This window comes from Oreochromis aureus, linkage group 16, assembly GCF_013358895.1.
Source record: "Oreochromis aureus strain Israel breed Guangdong linkage group 16, ZZ_aureus, whole genome shotgun sequence".
NCBI classification, from domain to species: domain Eukaryota; kingdom Metazoa; phylum Chordata; class Actinopteri; order Cichliformes; family Cichlidae; genus Oreochromis; species Oreochromis aureus.
Genome location: NC_052957.1, coordinates 16,449,775 through 16,472,495, shown reverse-complemented (window position 1 = coordinate 16,472,495; position 22,721 = coordinate 16,449,775). Strand labels below are relative to the sequence as shown.

Genomic DNA, 22,721 nt, shown 5'->3' with positions numbered 1-22,721 from the left:
AAAAACCCGAAATTTATTTTAAAAAAGCAGGTTAAAAAAAAGCTTTCTATCAGTTTCTACGCCTGTGTAATGCAGTGAAGCTGGGCTCACCACAATAGGAACCCCAAAACACATTTTATTGAAAATCTGGAGTAACTAGTGATTTCACTGGACTTTTTACACTTTGCAAAGCCATACATTTCTGATGATGATCATAGCAAAGCTAAGATTTCTGTTTTCATTCGCTGGTTATTGTTTAAAAACGCAGACAAATTGTGTTAGAAGCCTCTTAACTCTTCAGTTTACAGCTTTTATTAAGAGGAAGTGATTCTGCCAGTAGAGCCCAATTTTTAGTGCCATAAATAGTTGTCTGTTATGTTTTATGTAATTACTCATTTACATTCTGCCTGACTGGGCTGGAAGTTGCAGACAAATATTGCCCCCCACACCCGAAAACCTAAGTAAATTATATTCTTTAAACAATAAATTACAAAAAGGAATCAATAAATAAAAAATGCAGATGAAGAAAATATAATACAAATCAAAACGCATATATGCAAAATAATATTTAATTTTTTTTTTTAATGGCAGAAGTTAAATTAAACACTCAATTTTAAAAAATGAGAGTTTTCTAACAACTGTTTCATAGTTTAGACTTTAAAGGGTAAAATTTGTATTTATCAGCCATTAAAAATGCTCATGCGAATAGATCAGCAGATAACTAATATTGGCTGCTAAATCAGTCGGGCTCTTATCATCAGCATCTTCCAGAGTTTTCAGATCTTGTTCTGAACAATAATTTATAATACCAGTATTTATAGAACACTTTTTAAAACATACTAAGTCCTTCATGTGATATCTCCAAACACAGTACATACAAATGCATGTTCTTACATAAAAGCAGTGGCAGGAGTGATGTTTAAGGCAAAGTTAACCTATAAAAGCAAAGTTTGCTTAGTTTTGCAGGTTTTACTACGTTTAGTAGTAAAACCTGCAAACCTGCACATTAATTAATCGTTAATTGTAACAGGTTTAAAACTTTGCTTTTTGCTAAATCATACATGTAGGGCTGGATCAGGTGACCCTGAATCCTCCCTTAGTTATGATGCATTAGGTGTAGGCTCCTGCAGGATTTCCATGATGCATTGAGCATTTCTTTTTCAGACACCTTTCTGACTCACCATGTGTTTATACACCTCCATTGAATCACTACTTATTATTAATCTGTGGTTCTCTTCCCCAGTGTGTCTTTATCCCGTCTTCCTTCCTGAGCTTGGTTCTGCTGTTAAAGGGGAGTTTTTCCTTCCCACTGTCGCCAAAGCGCTTGCTCATATGGCATCATATGATAGTTGGGGTTTTCTCTGTTGTATTAGTGTGGGGTCTACTTTACAATATAAAGCACCTTGAGGCAACTGTTGCTGTGATTTGGCAGTGTATAAATGAGACTGAATTGAATCAGAAACTTAATGTGTTTAGATTTCTGACTATCTGAAAACTTGCTATTGGAAAGGAGTTTGTTACAGCTGAATGTGAAATAACTTTATAAAGATAACTGACTTCAGTCCTGCTTTCATGTCGGATATCTTCATGACAAGAAAATTCAACAGGAAAACATTTTCTTTAAGCATTTTTATTTTACTTGGCAAAAACTTTTTTTTTAAAAAGGCATTTTGAATTAAAGCGTTTCACTTGATTTTCACCGTCTTCGCTTTGAATTCCCCACAGAGACCAAAAAGTGAGGCTCGATAGTACAGTAGATGTGATTCATATGTGAGAAACAAGGTGAGCTAATGTGAGCAGAGAGGAAAAATGGAGCTGCTCTCACATTAGACTCACACACAGTTATTTGCAAATATCTATTTTTTGTGACAAGACAATGTACCTAAATGTCATTTCAAAGAAGAAAAAACAGAAAGTTTACATATTTACCATTCACAGAAAAAAAATCTCATTTACATTCATATTACAGTGACTGGCTGTACCTTCTGTGAACAGACCTCAGGCTTCCAGTGAGACAGTACAACTTTAAAAACAGCAGTAAACTTTGCCCGTTGTTATTCGGCTCCAAACATGAGTGGATAATACTTCGGTTGCTTGATTTGATTTCTCTTTTTCTCAAAAAAAAATTATAAATATAAAATGTGCAGACATATTCAAATATATACAACGATTAGAAAACATAGTTCATCGGCTATACAGTGTAAAAAGTCCCCAACCCAAATAATTTCTGGAAAGCATTTTCTGCATTTAGCCAAAAAAAAAAAAAAAAACACCTATCACTAAGCAACATGTTAATGAAATTATTAATTAAGTTCAGTTTTGTCTTTGTTCAAAGATCTGAGCGGAAAAAGGTCATGAGTAACTTTCATTGTCGATCCAAGTCGTCATCCACTGCTTTTTTTCAAACGGATCGGGTTTCACTTTTCCATCTTTGTGCTGAGGAGTTTCCTTTCTTATCCGCACTGCGTGGTAACGAGGGACGCTGTCGTTTTCTTTGGAGCGTTTGAAGAAACCACACTAGGAAAGAGAAATTTTAAAGAAAACACAATGCAACTTTTTAAAAAAATGTATCAGCAATTTTCCCACAGTCTGTAAAGGAGTGCTGTGCAGAAATGCTGAGCAAGCATGCTCAGTGGCAACTCAGCAGGCTTGCAACTTTGACTTTTGCAGCAGAACAGCTGCAGGGATGTCAGGAAACACGCCTGCAGGGATGTCAGGAAAAGCGCCTTACAGAAGCACTAGGGGAAACTAGTAAGTCTATTGGCGAGAAAATGCATTACTCTTGAAAAATTCACAGAACCATATTGCACAAATAGCTTATTAATAAAAAATATATGTTTATTTTCTTATGTAGAAGAAAAATATCTCTCTTCAGCATGTCTGTTTCACTCAATTTAGGTGCAAAGTGACCTTGTTCCCCCCAAATAACACGTGCAATATGAGTCTGATTTGAATTTTCCTTTAACAAGTCAGCAGAAGTGGCTTAAAAGCAAGTTCATTAGTCACTGCAGTAACCACACGCCATGCTGACTTTACCCATGTTCACAGAGTATATATCAGTCCTCAGCACTGAGTTTATCTTTTTCAGACGGCTGAATGTTGATCTCTGCCTTCTGATACGCAGCATTGTACTGGTCTTTAGATGGTCTCCTGAAGAAACCACACTGAGGAGGAGCAAGGGTGGTGAAGTGTTACAAACGTGTCCAGCAGGAGCAAACATACATTTTTAAAGCAAATACTTCCTCCGGAGTCCAGTGTTGATGTGCAAATGTTAAATGACAAATAACAAACGTGTAGAAAATATTAAACTTCGGGTTATGATTTACACCTTTCTAAAACTGTGTTGTGGCAAGTTTTATTATCAGTTATATGTCCAGTTACTGGTATGACCGACCCAGACCCTGAGTAAGTTTACCTAACAGTGTGTTTTAGTCACCAAATAACAGATTTATATGGGTGGAAACTTTTAATGCAAATCTAACAATAAACTATCATTTAGTGCTGACAAGCTCTCCAGATTATTAGAGTGATTTTTCATTTTTACACTTCAGCTTCTGTAAAGTTAAAAAAAAGGGAAAGTTTTTATTAACGGAGCCAGTTGGCAGATTTCATTACAGCTGATCAGAGCTAGGCTGGCTGTTTCTGTTTGTTCCAGCCAAACAGGTGTAGAAGACCTATCCTTCCACACAAATGTTTGCAAAGGCAGACTGCATGGCTAGTCTTTATACTCCTGTGGGGATTGGACTGAAAACACTCGAATTCAAAGAATAAGTGGTGGGGCCCAACACTTTTGTCCATATAGTGTATCAATATATCATATACTCACAATAAAACCAAACTGAGAAAGGCAATCGGAGCATAAAAATCTAGCAAAAAAGATGAAAATGTTATTTTTAAGTATCTTTAGCCTTATTTTCAGGCTTCATTCACCTTTTCTAATTGGCTAATTTTCATGAGGGGTTCTCTAAATTCATGTTCTTTTCTCATATCCATGTCCATGTTCTCACCTTCCACAGCAGATAAACCAATAGAATCAAAATCAATACTCCTATGAGAACTGCCACCAGGATGATCCACCAGGGAACTCCTCCCTGATGCTTAGCTCCTTCATTGTCAGGGGACACATTCACACTCACCTGGAAAAAAACATCAAAGGGAGGAAAACCAAGAGACTGACTGAGTTAGGACCAACACAGGAATAAGGTTAATGTTGTTCTGCAGCTTGAATTGCTTACAGTCATGTTTTGATTGGTCAGTATGACGTTTTCCCTCTGAGTATCAAATTCAAGTGTGGCTTTTACTGACAAAGTTGAACTAGGGGCATACTCCTGTGTGCAAAAAACAACAATTATTCATGAAGCAAGATCATGAGATTTGATTTATCTCACATGAAGAGACACGTGAAAACAATAAAAAGGCTGTTTATTACCTCAATAAAGGTTGAGTTCCACAGACGGGATCTCAATACGATTACTGTACCATCGAGCCCCTGCAGGGGGCACTTGAACACCACACATTTTTCCATCCCATCTTCACAGGACTAGAAAGCAAAGACACAGTTAAACATCATATAAACACTTTTATGAAACTGTGCATGTCCATTCATATCACTTACAAAAACTCTCTTCTTCTCCTTCAGCGAAGACGTTTTTCCACCAGTTTTTCTTTCTTCTTTCATAATTTCTCGTTTTGTTCGAGACACAGAGGACTGCTGAAAGAACATCTCCTCTCATTAATTCAACACAGAATCAAATACGGAAGGTGTGCCATAATGGCCCATTCATCCACGGTCTAATTTCAGCTGTAACACATGAAGCTGAACGCTTAAATATGCTACCTGAGCAATATTCAGAGGGTTGATCTCAGTTTTAGGGGAGCAATGGATTTTCTCTGGTCCTTCAGAATCGATGCTCATCAGGTACAGAAGCCATTTCCCATTTTTATGTACTTTGGGCCAATAAATGTTTAGTGAGGTTTCGAAAGACGGTTTCAAGTGCTTCCATGAGTTGTTTATCTGGAGGAGAAATTAACAGGAAACAACTCTGCAATTTCATATAAACATTGCACGCACCAGCCACTTTATTAGGTACGCGCTGGGTTAAATCTCCCTTAACCTGAACTGTCTTAAATCTACATACAGTTCTGGTGACTTTGGAGGCCATTGGAGTACAATCACCTCATTGTAGTGTTCAAGAAACCAGTTTGAGAGGGTATGAGCTTTGTGACACTGTGATCATAAAGGTATGGACGTGGTCAGCAACCATACTCACATGTGATTACCCAATTATATATTCGCATTAACAAACAGGTATACCTAATAAAGTGGCCAGTAAGTTTTATGAAAACAATATTCACACAAAAAATAGGTGAAATGTATAAACTTACAGTGAAAGTAAAGTTAATCGAACTTCCAATTTCTTCTTCTGACTTCATTGCACTTTCTCCTCTCACAACACCTCCAAAAAACACCTGAGTAGGATTAGCTTCCCTGATGACAACAAGCGAGAAGGTTGGAGGTCCTGTACAGGTATAACGGTGAAGTCAAACAAGTCAAGGAATCTCTGCGAGAACAAACTTACCCAGAGACAGACAAAGGCCATTCAATGATCACTTTACACTTTACTTTTACATGGATTGCTGCTTGGTGGCTGGTCCTAAACGAAAAGGATAGTAATATTAATAACAACAACACATTCCAGTTTGAAAGTGTGCAGCACATAACAGAAAGTGAATCTCAGCATCTTTACTTACGTATTCAGCTGCAGATCGATCTCAATCTCAGTGGTGTCTAAAGTCAGATGTGCAGCACTCAGGATGACTTTAAAGGCAACCTTGTGAAAAAGTAATAGCATTTCTTACATATGAATTACAACAGCAAAGTGTCTTAGAAAGCATTAGCACATGAGCATGACATTTCTGTACCTGTGAGTTTCTCTTAAAAGGATTTCCCAGCTCGCATTCTGCTTGAGAGCTGTTTACATTTGCATCACAGGTGATCGGGTTTTCCATCTAGAAAAGAACACGTCGGAAAATGTGTGTAATGTATCCAAGTATTTACTTTATGACGCGGTCATAAGCTGTATATAAAAGATGGACGTAGCCACTAGGTTTTAGAAAAGGCAAAGCCCCTTAAACCTGCAATCTTCCAAAGGGACAACAGGGGGCGACTCTCTTGTTGATGATGTAGAACTGTACTTGAGCTTAGCTGCTAGCACGCAAACTATTACAAATGTTAAAGAACATGTACAAAGAAGGCCAAGCTTTTAAACCCGTAACAGTCGCATTACGTTGGTTTTTATATGCCAGAAGAGTGGAACAAGCAGTCACTGTCATGGATTCAATCAGTCAGGGATTTGTATTTAATTATCTAAATACTGGATTTTCCTCTTGCCAGTCCCACCTCTCTCATCATCATCATCCATATACTGTGTATTCATACCTCCTGCATATTAAACAGCGGAAATGCACCAAGTTCCAGGTATTTTAAGCCACAGTGGAAATCTTTTTTTAGTATTTTGATTAATGCTTTTAAGGCTTGAATCAATCGCAGGTAAAGGACTTTAATTTTGTAACTTTCTTACAATACAACAAAGTAATTTTACAGTCGACTTACTGTTTTTGGATCGGTGCGGACTCCAGAATATGACATGGTATTTGGGAAGGTCCCCACCAGCTTTGCCTCATAAGCATCGTTACCATTCATGTTGCTTACTGTCACCAACACAGCCAAGTCCTTCCTCTGGGATTTCACAATAAACTCTGGGATGTCGTTCTTGCTGCAGACACACAGTCATAACCAGTGATGAAAAAAACAAAAACAAAGAAAACATGCTTCTTCACTGATAATAATCGCGTAGCAAACTGTGTATGTTGTGCACTCAGCATGTCTGAGCTCGTTTTTGGCTGTGGTTTCATATTAAGTAGGGTTGGTGGCCCAGTGAGACTCAACCATTCACTCTGATGTGTGTTGTCCAAAAGACCAAAACATGAAAAAGAAGGGTGGGTTTTAAAGTCCAGCTGGTCCCATTACAAAACTCAATCAAGGCTACTTTATATTACTACAGTTTGAGAATGACTTTTAACCTCTTTTCTAACGGGGGGTACTCTTCTTTGTTGGCTTCTTTGTAGTGTAAACTGTAATTCATCTTTAGGTTACTCTTGCAAATATGATCGCTTCCACATCCTTCTTTTAGAAAGTTCACCTGAAACAACAGGAAATGACGACAAATATACAAATGTTACATAACAATCTCCACACAATGAGTTTTAGTGTTTACTTTTAGAAGTTGCCTTTACCTCAGAAATGACTTTGCTTGGTTGAGTGGCGTCTAAAATGGGATTCATGGGAGGGAGGCCATTATTTGATTCCCCTTGTTTTGTACTTATATCTGCCGACACCTCAACGGGAATGCTACGCATCTTGTCCTTGATGTTATCCTTCGTGAATCACAAAAAGAGGCATTTAATGCATTTATTATTATGATTTACTGTTACTGTCTCTGTTTTAACATATATTATTACAGTTTTGATTTATATAATTTCCGCTATTCATTTACTATAAATGACCTCAAAGTTAGCACTACATATGTTCATGCACGGTCATTTTTAGAACACTGACATCTCCAAGAAATCATTATTACTGTCGTCAACGCCCATGTATTCATTTTTTTAATCATTTCTCCAGTTCAAAGTTGAGAGAGGCTCCTCGCTTTTTCTCAGTGATGTAGCTGTGTGACACTTGATTTACCTTAAGTCTGGCTATTAGGTTGATACACTTTTGCTGATTTTGCTCTTTGAGTTTTAAGGTGCCGTTGAACTGGTATTCCAGTTCAGAGCTGGAGTCGTTTAAGAACATCGCTCTGGAAGTCAGTCCTCTCCTGTGAGCTCTGTCCACCTCCACATCATAGCTAACAGCTGCAGTGTTGAAGTAAAATGCACATATGTGTGTTAGAAAAAACCTTTTTGTAAATGAAAAATAATGTAATAATTTTTCACGTACTTAGCTTTGGATTATAAGATGCAGGATTAGCTTTGTAGGAAAAGCATGCCATCACAGTGAAACTATGGACGGAAAACAGAGATTGTTAGGAAACAGAAAGTTTTCACTCTAAAGTCTGTTTGAATATAATAATATAAGAACACCTACCAAACACGGTCCCCACACGTCTTATTTGTAAGACTTATTTCATTTGGAGACACTTTGACAACACTGTTGAGGCTAATGACTGGCCTTGTTCTAAAAGAAAGATGGTTAAATAAAACTGTGATTGAGATCAGTAGGACTTTAACTAAATTTAAACTAACGGTTAAGGCCACAATTACCTGTAAATTATTGCTGAATCTGACAGAGAGCCGACAGCCAAGTCTGGATAAGAGTTACCATCCAGGTCCATGTTTCCTGCCAGAGAATATCCGAAAAATCGAATGTTGTGGTCTTTCCCTGAAAGGATCTGGAAAATAAAGATGGAAACTTAAAGAACTGAAATTAAGCGAGGAAAAAAAACACGGTAAAGACAAAGTTGTCCCAATGAGGTTTTTTTAAATTAGCAGCCAAATTAGCTGAAGATTTTACTTTACCTTAGTGAGTTTCAGAGCAAGAAGAAATATTAATAATGAGAAAATGTTGTAGCACAGGCTTTCTATCTCTTGATCCCAAGTCTGAAATAAATTTCAGATGCAAAATCCTGTTTTTCCAAGACTGTTAAGTCTCACTATTAGGGGTAGCTGTGTAATAATAGTCTGTATTTTTCTTCTTCTTCTTTTTTAAACTGTACCAAACCCATGTTTCTTAAGTCCAGCAGTTATGGAGAAACACCTTTATTCATTTGGAGCAGTTCTTAGGTTCATCGGGAAAATGCTGGTGAAAAAAACAGTCATTTTGAATTTTGGCAGCTAGCTTTAGAGGTTTATCACTACAACATGGTTCTACAACAGCATAAAGCAGACTTCATGAAAACATTCAGACTTTAACAAAACACTGATGTCATATAATTTTCTGTGGCTTCACCAATACAACCAACTATGAATAATATAAACATAATAGTGGCTACTTTAAACAAATATCCACCTGTGCAGGGGTCGTTTTGATTCCCTGTGCAGAGCCGTGATAAATGTAGACTTTTCCTGTCCCAGAATCTTCCTGCGGAGCTCCAATCGCAATGTCTGCATGAGGAAAAAACACAATGTATGTGACTACAAATGACAAAGACAATACAAACACAGCACAAAAGGTCAGCTTAATCACCTTTATATGAGTCTTGATTGATGTCGCCGATGTTCTCTACTGCCACTCCAAACATCGAGTCTTTGGTCCCTATTAGACGCACAGGAGTGTTTCCTTCCCACACTCCTGCATTGTTAATGTAAACATAAACAGCTCCCCCAATGTCTTCACCCTTCATGTAGAACTGAGGGGCTCCTATTACTATGTCTTGCCACCTAGTATCACATAGAGTAAAAAAAAAAAAGTTATTAAAAGTGAATTGTACTTAAAAACGGAAAATAATTTTTAAAATGAAGTGATATTAAAGAAAGTTTTGTAAATCTGAAATTTATGTGTTTTATACTGTTTTGTGACTTGTTAAGTTTGGATCTCTTCTGAACAATTTAATAAATGTACCCAAAGACAGTCAGAAATGTTACACACCCATCGTTATTCAGGTCCACTACAGCCACGTCGTATCCAAAGCAGGATCCCAGACCCGGACCATGCAGAATGTACTCCGTTGAGAGGTTTCCTGCTACAATGTCCTGCTTGAACAGGACTACAGCTCCGCTGTGATTGGCCCTGGGCGCTCCAGCCACCACTATCAGCTTACCCCTAGTGGTGATGTGGTGTCCCGAATCAAGAGAGAATCCTAAAGTGTGTTAAATGAAGTAGATTTATAGTACTGTGCAAAAGTGTTGAGCTACCTCTCATTGCTTTACATTTTGCTAGAAAAATGGAAAGTACTGTAGGTGCAGCAGTTTATTGACACATACACAAAAATACACGGAAATATAGTATCTAAGGCAGAAACATGTGAGTCTGAACATCTAACAAACTTGAAAGTCAACGCTTGGTATGACCAGCTTTACTCTTCAAAGCTCTCTTACACAAGCTTTCTTGTAATTTCTCTAATTCGTCTTCAGAAATAGTTCTCCAGGCTTCTTGAAGGACAATCAAAGCTCTTCTTTCGATGTTGGCCTGAGCAGGTTTGAGGGACATGCTTGCTTGGTAAGCCTAATTTTGTACGTTTATACAATGATATGAAAACCAAAGTTTTTACAGGTCTCTCTAAAGTCCTCTGAAAAACTAAGTACACCCCAGAATTCAGTAGTTTGTAAAATCACCTTTAGCAGCAATAATAACTTGATGAATATCTTCATGTATGCTTAATCATCCAGGTACGGAAATCCCAGAAAGTTGATTCTGTTTATCTGGATATTTCTGTATAACCATATTGGTCTTTACATCTTTTTAAAAGAATTTTGGCTCACTGTTTTTTACAATATTGTTTTAGCTCATTCATGTTTGCTTGAGCGAATTAATAAACTAACATTAAACAAGTGACGAAAAAAAAATATCTGTGGGTGTTCAACTCACCGAGGTAGCTGTTTGCAGGTACAGGCACAAACTCAGGGTTCCTAAATTTTTCATTCCCAACTTCATATGGGCCGTCATCAAATATTCCCATGTCCAGAAAAGTGCTATTATTCTGCTCCACTCGCACTATCCCTGGATTTAAGAGCACAAAATTATGAGAAAAATGTATTTTAGGATTAAAAAATGAGATTCATGTACGAAACCTAAATCCACTAATGAAGATAAAGAGCAGATAAAGACACAATCGAATAGTGACCTTTCCAGTTGTAAGCTCCCACTGCTCCAAAAACCATGTAATGGTAGTCATTGGTGAAAGTAGCCGCCAGTCCTTGCTGGCATGTTCCAAACATTGCATGGCCTTCAGGTCTGCCATCGCAGAATTTCCATTCACCTCCATCCTCAGAAGACTGAGGGTCAATGGTTAGGTCCTGACTCAGAATATAACAACGTCCGGGGATGTGATGAGTCTCCTCTGGAGTATTCACATTCAAACGCTTCTGATAGCGATGAGCACATGTCTGAAGAAAAAGATACGAGTAAGACCTTTACTGAACCAGGGCACGAGGATCCAGAGAACGATGGTTTTAATACTTAGTTTGACTCACCACAATCTTTCCCCCAGGTCCCTGACTCTTCACTGACACCCCCATCCACTGATTCTCTTTATTCTCAGATCTCAGATCCGCTGAAAATTTGCCAACAGACATAATTGAACATTTAACTTGGAAAGCTTGGTTTCTACAAATTGTCAAAATTACAAAGACAGTGGATTTTGTTTAGGTAGGTATGCAGGCAGAGTTCTCACCATTATCATCAAATTTGATACGCTCACAATTATTAGACTGGGTGACTTCACATTTATACAGGCCTCCAGTGATATTGGCTTTTTGGTTTTCCAAAGACCGGGCTCTGGGTGCACCAATCAGTACCCTAAAAAACACAAAAAATGAAACCGAAATATATTTAATCATAAACTTTTTTCATAAAAAGTTTGGGAACTGTTGCTTTAGTTACCTTTGCTGGGCTACCATTCAACAAAGCCACAGCTTGTTGAATTTCACACACATATGTAAGAACATCAACAGTGATAATGAAGGGAAACAACAAATGAGTGCAATACTGATGGTTAAAGGGGACTTTGGTTCCTTTACTTCTTTTGTAATGGTGACATCCTGTGGCTTGGTTTAGACAACCTCAGCACCCCTCATTTGTTTCCAGTCAAGTAGATTTGTTTCGTTATGCCTTGTTATTTTTTATCACAGTGGTTTTCTGACTGTCTTATCACTGTTATTATCAAGTAAAGGCAAACAGACAAAAATATTGTTCAAAGAGTCGCTGTGTAAAAAGATGTGCAGGCTAAATATAAAAGAAAACAGTGGATGTTTGTTAAGCAGAACAGGAGACTCATTAGCTCTTTGACCTGCAGCTTGGAGGACAGAAGCTGCACTTCTGCAAAATGATGACCAGAAAGCCGAAGTCAGAGTAACTAAGTGTGTTTCAACACACCACAAAACTAACAGCATTTAGTGTGCATGCTTTCTGCTCTGAATTGACCTTATTTTGCTTCTTTTCCGGTGTAAAAAAAAAAAAAAAGCACATTAAAAACCTGCTTGAATCAGTATGTGCAGATTTGGAAAACAGGAGCATAGAACTGTCTGGGTGCAGTTCATTCCTGTCATTTATTGAATCTGATGATTTTATAAGACATGCAAACTAAACCTGGAGGATGTTACGGCTGATGGGAATTTCATGAATTTTGCAGGCAGTACGTAACATAAATTTTGCCTAGAGAAAAAAAATAGCTATTAACAGTTCATCCTGAGGGTAACATGAATCTCTGTAATAAATGTAACTGTGGTAACTGTGGGTGAGAAATGTAACTCAAAAGTGAGAAAATCATCAAAATCTTTCAGATAAATGAACTGGGGACAAAGGTTTCTGTTTGAATCTCTGAACAGAAATCTTTCCAATAGTTAGTGGGATATTTGGCAAAATATAAGTAAGGTGTAGACACAGTTTTAAAGGTCCTGGGCACCAACTTTCCAAGTCACTGGAACTCTACCGAAGGGGTGAAAATCTTTCCAATACATGAAGATGTGGTGATGATCACTATATGCTATGTCTATGCACGTGGCATATGAACTGCACCATATTCATGTTAATCAAACCATTTAGTGACCCAGTATGCCTAATGGATGAGTGCAGTGTCATCCTGGAACAGACCACACTCATTAGGATAAAAGGACGGGATAGGAAGTTTATCACTCAGAACAACTTTTAATCGAGTTAAAGTGACCCTTCATTCAAAAGGGACACTTGAATATTTAGAAGGAAAAGTGGATAACAGAGCTGCCGGATCTCCTCACTTTAGGGGTCAAGGGTTCATGTCTTTCCTTTAATTTGTCACATGTCTATAGGACACTGACTCGCTGACAACCAGACTTTGATCTTCAATTCTAGAGCCTCAGACACTAGACTGTAAAGCCCCCTCTGGTGCTAAAAAATAATTATAGTTCATAAAGTTGCATCAATTAAAGAAATACAAAGTTAACCTGTTTATCTACACCTCTTCAAAATATCAGAGCACATGAAGCAGAGAGAGGGTCTCGTCTCTGAAGGCAACCTCAAAACTGAAAATATTCTGGAGCTGAAAACATTCTTCATCATAATCACGTTCACAGCCTGATTCAGACATCCTGAGATCCAGATATGGGGGGCTCTGGTTGTTGCCAATTCAATAAGTCTAGATAGATTCTTCAAGATTAGGCAGTCCATCAAAGTAATGATCATGATGTCTTGAAAAAAGAATGACGTCCTCTGGATGGCGACACCTCTCTTAAACAGAGTGCCATGAGGTTGCCTCAATCTGCAGAGTCCATGGAAGAATGATCGCCTTCACAGGTCACTGTCCACACTCCAGTTTGTGCCAGGAAAACCAAATCCCACAACTTCAGAGCCTAACTCAATGCTTCTTGTCTATAAAGGACAGGTGTCATCATTTTGGCCCTTTTCGGGCTCCTCAAGAGCTAGTATGCCTGTCTCTGGGGCTAATTTATGGCTAAAATAAAATCCCTACTGCCTCACTCAGTTCTCTGTCATACCTTTCATGATCCCTATTAGTACAATGGGTGACATGATCTAACAACCCAGCTTTAGGTGACTATCAGATATGCAGAATGCAGGTTAATAAAAGCTTGACTATGAGAAATTATTTGTTAAAATAATGTTTTAATGCTCAGATGTGTTTGCTTCATTTTAAAATTCGTAAAATAAAAAGAACTTTCACCAGAAATCCAGACAAAAATGAAAACAATATCATTACATCATATCCTTCCTTGATCAAGCAGCACCAGACGTCTACTACCAGGAGCAGAAGATCAAAAAGAAATAACAATTGACAATTGAAAAGCATGTTTCTTTTAGCTACAATACTGCAAAACTGTTTAAAATAAAATAAAACATTAAAAAAAATTTGTTTTCTTGGCTCTCGGGAGCATGTTTTATTTTTTAAGAACAGAAATTAGAGAAGTTCCAAATATGGCAATAAACTAGTGTTTTCACACCCTGCAGAGGGCAAGGGGGAACTCAACCAGACTATTGCTTTTCAGTATTGTGGTTGTTGCTCTCTTTTGCCCACACTTCCCTTTAAAACCCCACACTGTCGCAGAGACTCACACATCTTTTAACATCTCATAAAGAGATTCTGTGTTTTACGTGTTTTCAGCAGCAGCCAGTGCAATGACATACGCAGCACCTACGCACAGGTCACTGGAGTTCATCAGACTGTCTTTTTACAGACTGATTTAAGAAACACAGACAAATGCATGAACAAATAGTTTTAAAAAAACAGCCTGTTTCTGCCAAAGATGATGTGCAGACCAGGTTACTTTAGAGCACTATGAAATAGTAAGACTGGGTGTGATTATGCTGATTATACACCTATATTTGCACTTAAATATACCTGAATTTTTATATGTTTTGCTTTCGAGCTTTTACTGCACATGAATCGTGGTCCCTCCTGTGCAGTGCAGTATGCAACGGTCACATTTTACGCATTTTTTAACATGTTTTACAGTTATTTCAGGAAGAAAGTGAAAGGGTCTAAAAACATGAAATTTCTATTAATTAACTGTACAAAATACACTGCTATACAGCGCTTCTCATAAAGTACATTTTAATACTTGGCTTGAAAATGTAATTGTTAACACTTTTAAAAAGGTTTTCAGGACTCATTCAGCAGCTTCAAATACAGTTGCAGTGCATCTGCAATTAGATACTGTATCTGGGTATGAAATGCAGTGAACACTTGCTTTCTGTGACTTTTTACACAGTGTCAGAGCCATGCAAATGTGCAAGGAAGTGAGGGAGAAAAACCACAAGCAGGTCTTGATCAGATAGAGTGGGGTTGAACCACTTCCTGCACTAAAGATAACACTGAGCGCACAACTGAGATGGCCTGTTAAAAATAAAAGGAAATAAAGGTTGCTACTTGTGATCAAGCAAAATCACATTATATATAACAGTATGCCATATAAGTTTTAACTAATACTATCACCTCATCCACAGACTGAAGAAGTCACTTGGATGAAGTGTTTCTCCCGCTTAAAACGCTACGTCAACTTTCTGGGATTTCCTTAGCTGGATGATTGAGCGTGCATCAAGACTCAACTACAACTCTTCCCTCCACTCAGTGTTGTGGTTCTTGCACAGGTCAAAGACACAGTGGATAATATTATTGATATGCTTTAGACAAATAGATGAAATCTTAACATCAATCTCAGCTCTTAACAGAAAATTGTGACACTTGCCATTTGATACAGACGTCTGATATTCAGAGGCTTGATTGATTTTAAACTTTAATACGCTGTAACTGTGTGCCAGTGAACATCAGACTACAGGATGTGAGTCACTGGGGACCAGTTGGCACCAAAACAATAGTTTGACGCATTTTACACTATCAGTCATCTAAACACTTCACGTGTTAGCTGACCATCAAGCTTACAATGAAGGGATTTGTTTTAAGGAATGAAAGGAAATCCTCTCTTTCTTCCTCACTGCGGCTAACTCTGACCCACCTATTGATCTGTAGGGACGGCCCCGCGGCTTTTCATTTGCTCAACATGGACCCTCCTAACCGAACCGTTAAACATCCCCTCAAACAAAACCTGGTGACATGCAAATATTAAAAAGGAGTTTTTACAGTTAGTTACAGTTTGGGATTATGGGTAAATGATAAAACTAAGAAATATCAAGGGTTTTTAAAAAAATGCAGGTTCATTCAGTAAATCTTAAAAGCAGCTGGATGTTTGTGTGTTTGCCACTGTGTTTGTGAGTTCTTTAAGCAACACTCTGCAGCTGCTGTAACATAAGATAAGAGATAACACTTTATCATCATTGCACAGTCATACTTGGTACATCGAAATTGGAAACAGTCCCACGTTAGCACTAAGTGCAACTAAAACACACAAAGCACAACACAGCAGACCTTAAAGTGGATTTTTAAAAAGTGCAAAAAAAAGGTATGACTTAATAGATGAAAGAATCAATGTAATGTAAAAAGTTTTCCCCTACTTGTTCCTTTGTGCTAATTTTTATTTCCTGCCCTGTTCAGATCTGAACTATATTTAGTATATTAGACAGATACGAAGTGCCTTAAAACCTGCCTTCTTTTTATCGGCCATCTGATACCTGTGGTTGCAAAGAGTTCGCCAGTTTGTCTGCCAATCTGCTCAGTCACTCATTTCCGGCCACACTGACTCAATCATTAACTCCTTTTTGTAAACAAAGGTCATTTTAATCATTTAATCATTTTAAAAGTCAACTAACAGCTCTTAATTTCAGTCATAAAGACATTTTTAACTGAATCTAGTGCCTATTTAATTCAACTGTATCATCTTAAAAAGCTAACTCATTGAGCGCTAATTATGTTGGCACAGCTGAAAACTGCTGATTAAAGAAGCAACAACTTAGTTAGCTGAGTATCTGTCAGTCTTGGTGCATGTGGTGATGTTATTAACAGAACTTTCTTCTGAAGATGTGCATAAAAAGCTCTAACCAGAATAGAAACAGAAGTGGGAGGCCTTTGTGTACAACCAAGAAAGAAAACAAGTACATCTATCTAAACTGAGAAAGCATCCTCAGCTCGCAGCTTTAATAAATGCCTCCTTTAAAATAAAGACCCCCAAAAGTGACAGTGAGGAGGCGACAAGAATCTAGGCAGAGCTGCAAAGAAAAAGCCAAATCTGAGAGTGGACAGTAAAAAGACCCTAATACCCAACAGATGAGGATAGACTGTACAAAAAACATATTGAGCAATATATCAGAATTTGCACAATCCAATTTGTAAACTGCCAAAAATACAGCCTGATCAACAAAACGGGACCACACATGCTGATATTAGCATCATGGATGTGTATGTGTATGTGTATGTAAGTAACAAGAAATGAAGAAAGAGTGTGAAAGTTTACTTTTCTGGGCTACTGTGGAAAAAATGTAACCATGTCAGATGTAAAATGTCCCACTCAGAGTCATCATGTGGGGTGTCTTTCACTGCGGTGTAAATGCATAGTGGCGGGTGTTGGCTTTCCCAGTGATCTCACTGGTCTCTGTTAACAGATGTGCTCCAATGCCTCCACAGCTGTGCACTCAAAGCAAGAAGAACTCACAGGATCGGCTGCAGCTGTTCCAACTGTTTCAGTTTACACATCGCACACTGATTGTTGCTGACCTGTGATTGGCTGGATACACATCACAGAATCGTGTCAACTTTTAGTAAAGATTAAAGTTTTCAGAGGATTTCCGGGGGGGTCTGTTTATCAACCACTTATCTGTTATCTTCACACTAGCCAGACATTGGTGTGAAGTTTGACTGGAATATCTCCACTGATGATTCACTGATGCGTTTAATCTATCGGGTTACATGTGCACAGATGGCCTTGCATGCCCAGTCTGGTTTCAGTGAGAGAATAAATCTTTAACATATTACTCATGAAAGAGGCATCAAATGGCCAAATCGCAACTTTTTGCAATACTTTCAGTGATTTATGGAAACGAGAGCCTACTTTTCTTTAATTATCTCTTCAGAAATTAAAACAAAAACAAAACACCTTATGACTATACTTATGAAAGCTATAGTGAGACCAACGCATTGGTTTCCTGATTATTAAATTCAACAGCACTTGAAAATTGGGTTTTAGCTGAAATTCAGCCTGTGTTGTTTGGCATGAGAGGAGTTACATCTACCACTCATCAGGCCAGAGGGCCTAAAAAAGAGCCAGTAAAGTCCAGCATTCCTCTCGTCACATATGATTTATCATAATCAGACTGATGCACAGTAAGTAGTGATAGCCAGCAGAGATTTGCAGCTGCCGATGATCGTCATGACACGTTTTCGTAAAAGATCGCGAGCGACGGATGTTGGACAGCGTGACGCATCCCTGACTTGTGGTTTCGCCGGCTCAGAGGTCCTCGGAGCTTTAAGTCACGCAGAGCTGTTCTGCTGAGCTTCCTCTTGTCTCGTCTGACTGATTATCTCAGGGTCACACAAGGATCTAGAGATAAGATCATGACTGAGCTGCTGTTTATTACGTCATTACTGTCCTTTTATTATTTCCATACAGCTACACTTTCTCAGTGTCTGAAGTTTCAACCAAAAAGAGCTTAACAATGTGAGCTCATTGTAACTCGGGCTCCAATTAATGAGTCACTTCAGTGGCTGTACATTTTGTCAGCTAAAAAAACTGAGTAATTATTTAAGTCACTTTTTAAGTAAAACCATATAAAACCACATAAAACCATAAACATATCTTTCTTTTATATGATCAGGAGGACTCATTCTTACTCTGTGGAGTGTTTGTCAGACAAAACCAACTATTTACCTACAGACGACGATTGGCTAAGTAATCTTCTTCTTCTTTCCAGGGGTCTCCCACAATGGACTGTCTACCTCCATCTCACCTTATTCCTAGCCTCCTCCAGTGTCACACCAACCCATGCATGTCCTCATCTGTCTTCAGCCAACAATAGCACAATTTCCACTAACATCTTGCTGGTCAACTGCACAGCTGACAGCTGTTGTTACTCAGGCTTTGATTGATCCAGCAGGGAAATCTTACAGATGATGCATATGTTTGAGTTTACACTGCATGTCCTTCCTGGCACAACCCTCCCCTTTTATGGGCACTGGTAGTACACTGGTTTGTGGCCCCCTGTGGTTGGGGGTGTGGCTGGTTAAGTAATGCTAAATCAAATATTAATCAGCTCACATATGGAAAAAAAAAGTGGCCCATCTTAAGTACATAAAAATGCTGAAGTGGTTCCTGCAAAGAAGAAGTTGTTTTAGTGGTTCAAGTGGTTATGCTTGCTTTATCTCTGACTTCTCAGAGGAGTTCAATATGCCGACTCAAACTTCGGTATGAAAACATGAATTTGGGTAATTTTTAGTTTTAAACAAGTTTTTTATAGATTTCTAAAATATTTGTGTTTTCTAGTTTTTACGAGAGCTGGTCTAATAAATTTCTTTAGCAGTGCATATATTCTTCTGGCATTATTTAAACATGTAAATTGTTTTGGAGGGAGTTCTTTTGAATACACAAAACAACTCATGAAACCAAGTTACTTGAAGCTCCATAAACCTTGCTGTGAGCACTGTTTTCTTTTTTTCCTTTCCTTTTTTTTTTTTTTGCAGCAAACTATATCTGGCAAGCAAATGAAAATGTGCAGCTCGCTGCCCTTACAGCTCAACCAAGCGAGGTGGGTGTTATGTTTACATCCTGTAATAAGCACAGGCCTCTTGTCACCAGGTAGATGTGCGCTTACTTCTGCACAGCTGTTGAGCTTGGTGATTAGGAAGAAAACATTTCCTATATGAAAATGCTCACATCACTCAGCTTTCCCTTTAAGCTTTCATTTTTTGTCCAAACAACAGTCCAAAACCTGAAATATTCAGGTTCCTTTCACATAAAAAAAGATGCTCTGGTTTTTCCTCCCCTAAATAAGCTTTGCTTCCTCACTGAGCAGGATGTAAAAGAGGCACTCTCCTCAGACTTTTACAGGCTGAAAACAAACTCTCAAGCCAATGTCACATTTCAAGGCTCTATTTGCCCGACAAATATGACATCAGTTTCATGACTTTTCCCTCCCTTTAGACTTGCCAAGCCTGACAAATGTTAAAGTTCCTCTTTTCAGTTTGAATGCTTCTTTGTGAACAAAGAAATGTTTGTGAAAAAGCGATCTGAAAAATCCAGCTTTAAAAACTTCACTTCAACATGACCTGTCTTGGCACGATGGTCAAAACAGCAGTTAGATTCAATTACACAACTTAAGAGTAATCTCTGCCATCTTTGAGGAATCTCTTGGGTTTTTTGTAAGCGTGTTATCAGGGCTTCTCATCTCTGCTGTCTTTTTCTCAACATGCTGCTGCAGGGTCCCGTGAGCGCCAGCACAAAACCTATGCATAGAGGCTTTTTTACACCACACCCTCTTCTCAACACTTGAGGAGGCAGGATGATCAGGGTCACTACACCGGTGTCGATTCTGCCCATTCTGGGCTGCTCAAACAAGAGAATCTTGAAATCCTTCACAGGAGGAATACTTAAATGTTTTGACTCCTGCTCTATCTCATCTTGGCACTGATGCAAAACTCTCTTTATCAGCACATCTGACATGTGAGTGAGGCTGCATTAGTCAGCATGTTCTGATTTCTCTTCTTAATTGTCTCACAACAGCAAAAATCTAATCTAATCTGAAAACTGCCAGGGTCGTGCAGAGCACCAGCAAACAAGAAGATTAAAAGACAAGAGAATACTGAAAGCCACATTCTTATAGCATCTTGAATGGAAAATTTTGGCTGTTTGTAATCGGTAAATGAAATGTCAGGAATAATAGCTTCGATCCTTTTTACATGCATTAAACAATGAAAAGCTGAAAATCCACTCGTTTGCAAAGCAATCCTGAGACCCTTTTATTTCCTATTACCTTTCTCCTCACAGTGCTGCCTCGGTTTGACCCTGAAGGCACATTTGCATGACACTACAAGCATTGTAAATTCACTTGTTATCCTTTGGCTGTTTCCCCACTTCATATTCAAGGTATCAGCGGGGAAACAGCTGAAATCGCCGAGAATTAGAACAAAACGTGTGAGAAACCCTGTGGGGTTTGGGGAAAAGTGTGTGGGGGGGGGAGTTAAAGTTAAAGGACATTGTATAAAAAAGTTGCTCTAACGCACGACTGTAACACCTGAGAGGGTTAAAGAGTTATTTTCTCTCACTATTTAAAGTTTAAACAGAAAGTAGGTAGAGTGTAAGCCACAGCACTTCCAGTCACATTTGAATTTCTTCTCTGATGCCACCTGACGGAAAAGTCCCTACACTTGCTTGTTAAATGAACCTGTGCGCTCAGGTGCTCCAAGGAGTTCAGACAGCTCCAAAGACGTGAACATCTGGAGACATCACTCACATGACTTTGTCCGGGTTGAGCTGCCGGTGCATGGCCAGAGAAAAGCCGAACAGGCTGCCGAGCTCTCCGTCTTTCCTGAGGACATGATCGGTGTCCAGGTTAAAGCCGAGCACAAAAGTTGCCTCCAGGACATAAACGAAGAATAAAAGTGCAGCGTGAGCAGCAGAGCGTCCTCCCTGCAGCAGCATTGCAGCGTCGTCCAGATGTGCCCAACGGTCCCAAAGTTAAGAGCCCCTGCAGGACCCCGCAGCTACTCTCTGCTCTGTCAATTGATGACTGAAAGCTGCCGCTGTTTGAACCCCACCGGGTTAGGGTGGTACTCCACGGCGCCACCTCTGGCCATGATGGCAGAGTGTGCCACTGAATCACTTACAGTATCAGTGTCATAATTACAAGTTAGAAACTGAATATCTTTTAGGCTCAGCTGAAATAAGCAGGCTTAATTTATGACACGAGTTTTACTCTAAATTATAGTCCTTAAAAATATCAAAAAATGACCCACATATTGCTGTACTTCCTTTTACACAACTCATATTCTCATAAGTGAATTTAAGAATACTTCCTGGGTAAAATGCGTATAATAAAAATACACATAATAAGAATAATGCCATAAGAACTGCTCAGTAATGCGCGCGCATTTACGCACTGATTGAGTCAATGCTTTGATTTGTCCTGCATCAGCTTCTATTCATTATTTCTTGGATAAATGCTTAAAAAGACCACCCTCAGATTAAACGCACTGATGCAGGTTTTGCTGGATGGACACACATAAACAGCAAATGTTTGCGTCAGCTGGACAAATAAAGCCTCCAAATTCAGCCAGACAAGAGAGACGAGATGCTGCAGTTCACTATATAACTATACTACCTTAAAATTGCCAATATTAGCATCTATCACAAAAAATCTTGTATTCAATCTTCTAAGAAAATCATAATTAAATATTTATGTGGGCTGTCATTAGCAGCACCTGCTCATAAATAACTAATTAGCACAATCAGCAGTCATTCCTGTCCAAAGCTCCTCTTTCTGCTTCTGGTCATGTTTTAACTCTTATTGGAGTATCGCAGAGTACTCTCTCCGGAGATGAGGAAATGATAAAGAAGTCTCACAAACAGCTGAGCAGAAGCTGCTGAGTCCCTGAAAATTGTCATTTGATTCGTTTTGTGTCACATCTTCCAAAACCAGGAGCATTAAACAGCTCCATTGTTCTGCCTGCTCTCTTCTCCCACTGCATCAGCTGTTCGCTGGTGCTGGTGTGAAGTTTGAACCGCACTGGGCCACAATTACACAGCAGAAGACGACACAATGTGGGCATTGTTGAAACCAGAAAGCCCAGTGTATGCCAGTTTGTGTGTGTGTGTTTGTGAGAGTGTGTGTTGTCGGGCGGGGGCTGTGTGAGGGGGTTGGGGTCTGCGTCAGGGTCTTAACCACATTCCTAATGTGGCAAGAGATTGGGGGGTTCTAGTGTAAGATATGTGAAAGGCATCTCTGTTGGTGGGTTCGGTCACAGATGCGTCAGATCGAAACGATCCTGTTCCCTGATGTCATCCGCATTTTTCTTCACTGAGCGCGGGCAGAAAACTTTTTTTAGAGCAGATCAACTATAATATAGATAACTATATTCACAGTCAAGATCCGGTATGGCAAATTCTCAATACTAACTTCACAGCAGGGCAGTGACAAGAAAAAAGGTTACAACTTC

The 22,721-nt window shown here is 38.8% G+C and overlaps 1 protein-coding gene across 4 annotated transcripts; it reads right to left on the bottom strand.

The window, feature by feature from the left end:
- Positions 1–1,593: 1,593 nt before the first annotated feature.
- itga6a (integrin, alpha 6a) lies at positions 1,594–21,274 on the bottom strand. Of its 4 annotated transcripts, XM_031743068.2 has the most exons (26): positions 21,020–21,274; positions 11,370–11,494; positions 11,170–11,249; positions 10,821–11,082; positions 10,565–10,696; positions 9,626–9,836; positions 9,224–9,417; positions 9,047–9,141; positions 8,302–8,429; positions 8,126–8,215; positions 7,979–8,040; positions 7,727–7,893; positions 7,276–7,416; positions 7,063–7,181; positions 6,593–6,755; positions 5,902–5,988; positions 5,731–5,810; positions 5,559–5,633; positions 5,365–5,467; positions 4,817–4,993; positions 4,595–4,690; positions 4,409–4,519; positions 4,215–4,307; positions 3,987–4,115; positions 3,016–3,143; positions 2,360–2,496 (listed from the first exon to the last, which is right to left on the bottom strand). In XM_031743068.2, exons 1-25 carry the CDS (start codon positions 21,205–21,207, stop codon positions 3,036–3,038), a joined length of 3,216 nt encoding a protein of 1,071 aa, XP_031598928.1. In that variant the 5' UTR covers positions 21,208–21,274; the 3' UTR covers positions 2,360–2,496; positions 3,016–3,035. The 4 variants fall into 4 exon arrangements, with proteins under 4 accessions (XP_031598926.1, XP_031598927.1, XP_039456097.1 ...); XM_031743066.2 differs by lacking the exon at positions 3,016–3,143 and having other exon boundaries at positions 1,594–2,496; XM_031743067.2 differs by lacking the exon at positions 3,016–3,143 and having other exon boundaries at positions 1,594–2,496; positions 4,595–4,687.
- Between the last annotated feature and the right edge of the window lie 1,447 nt (positions 21,275–22,721).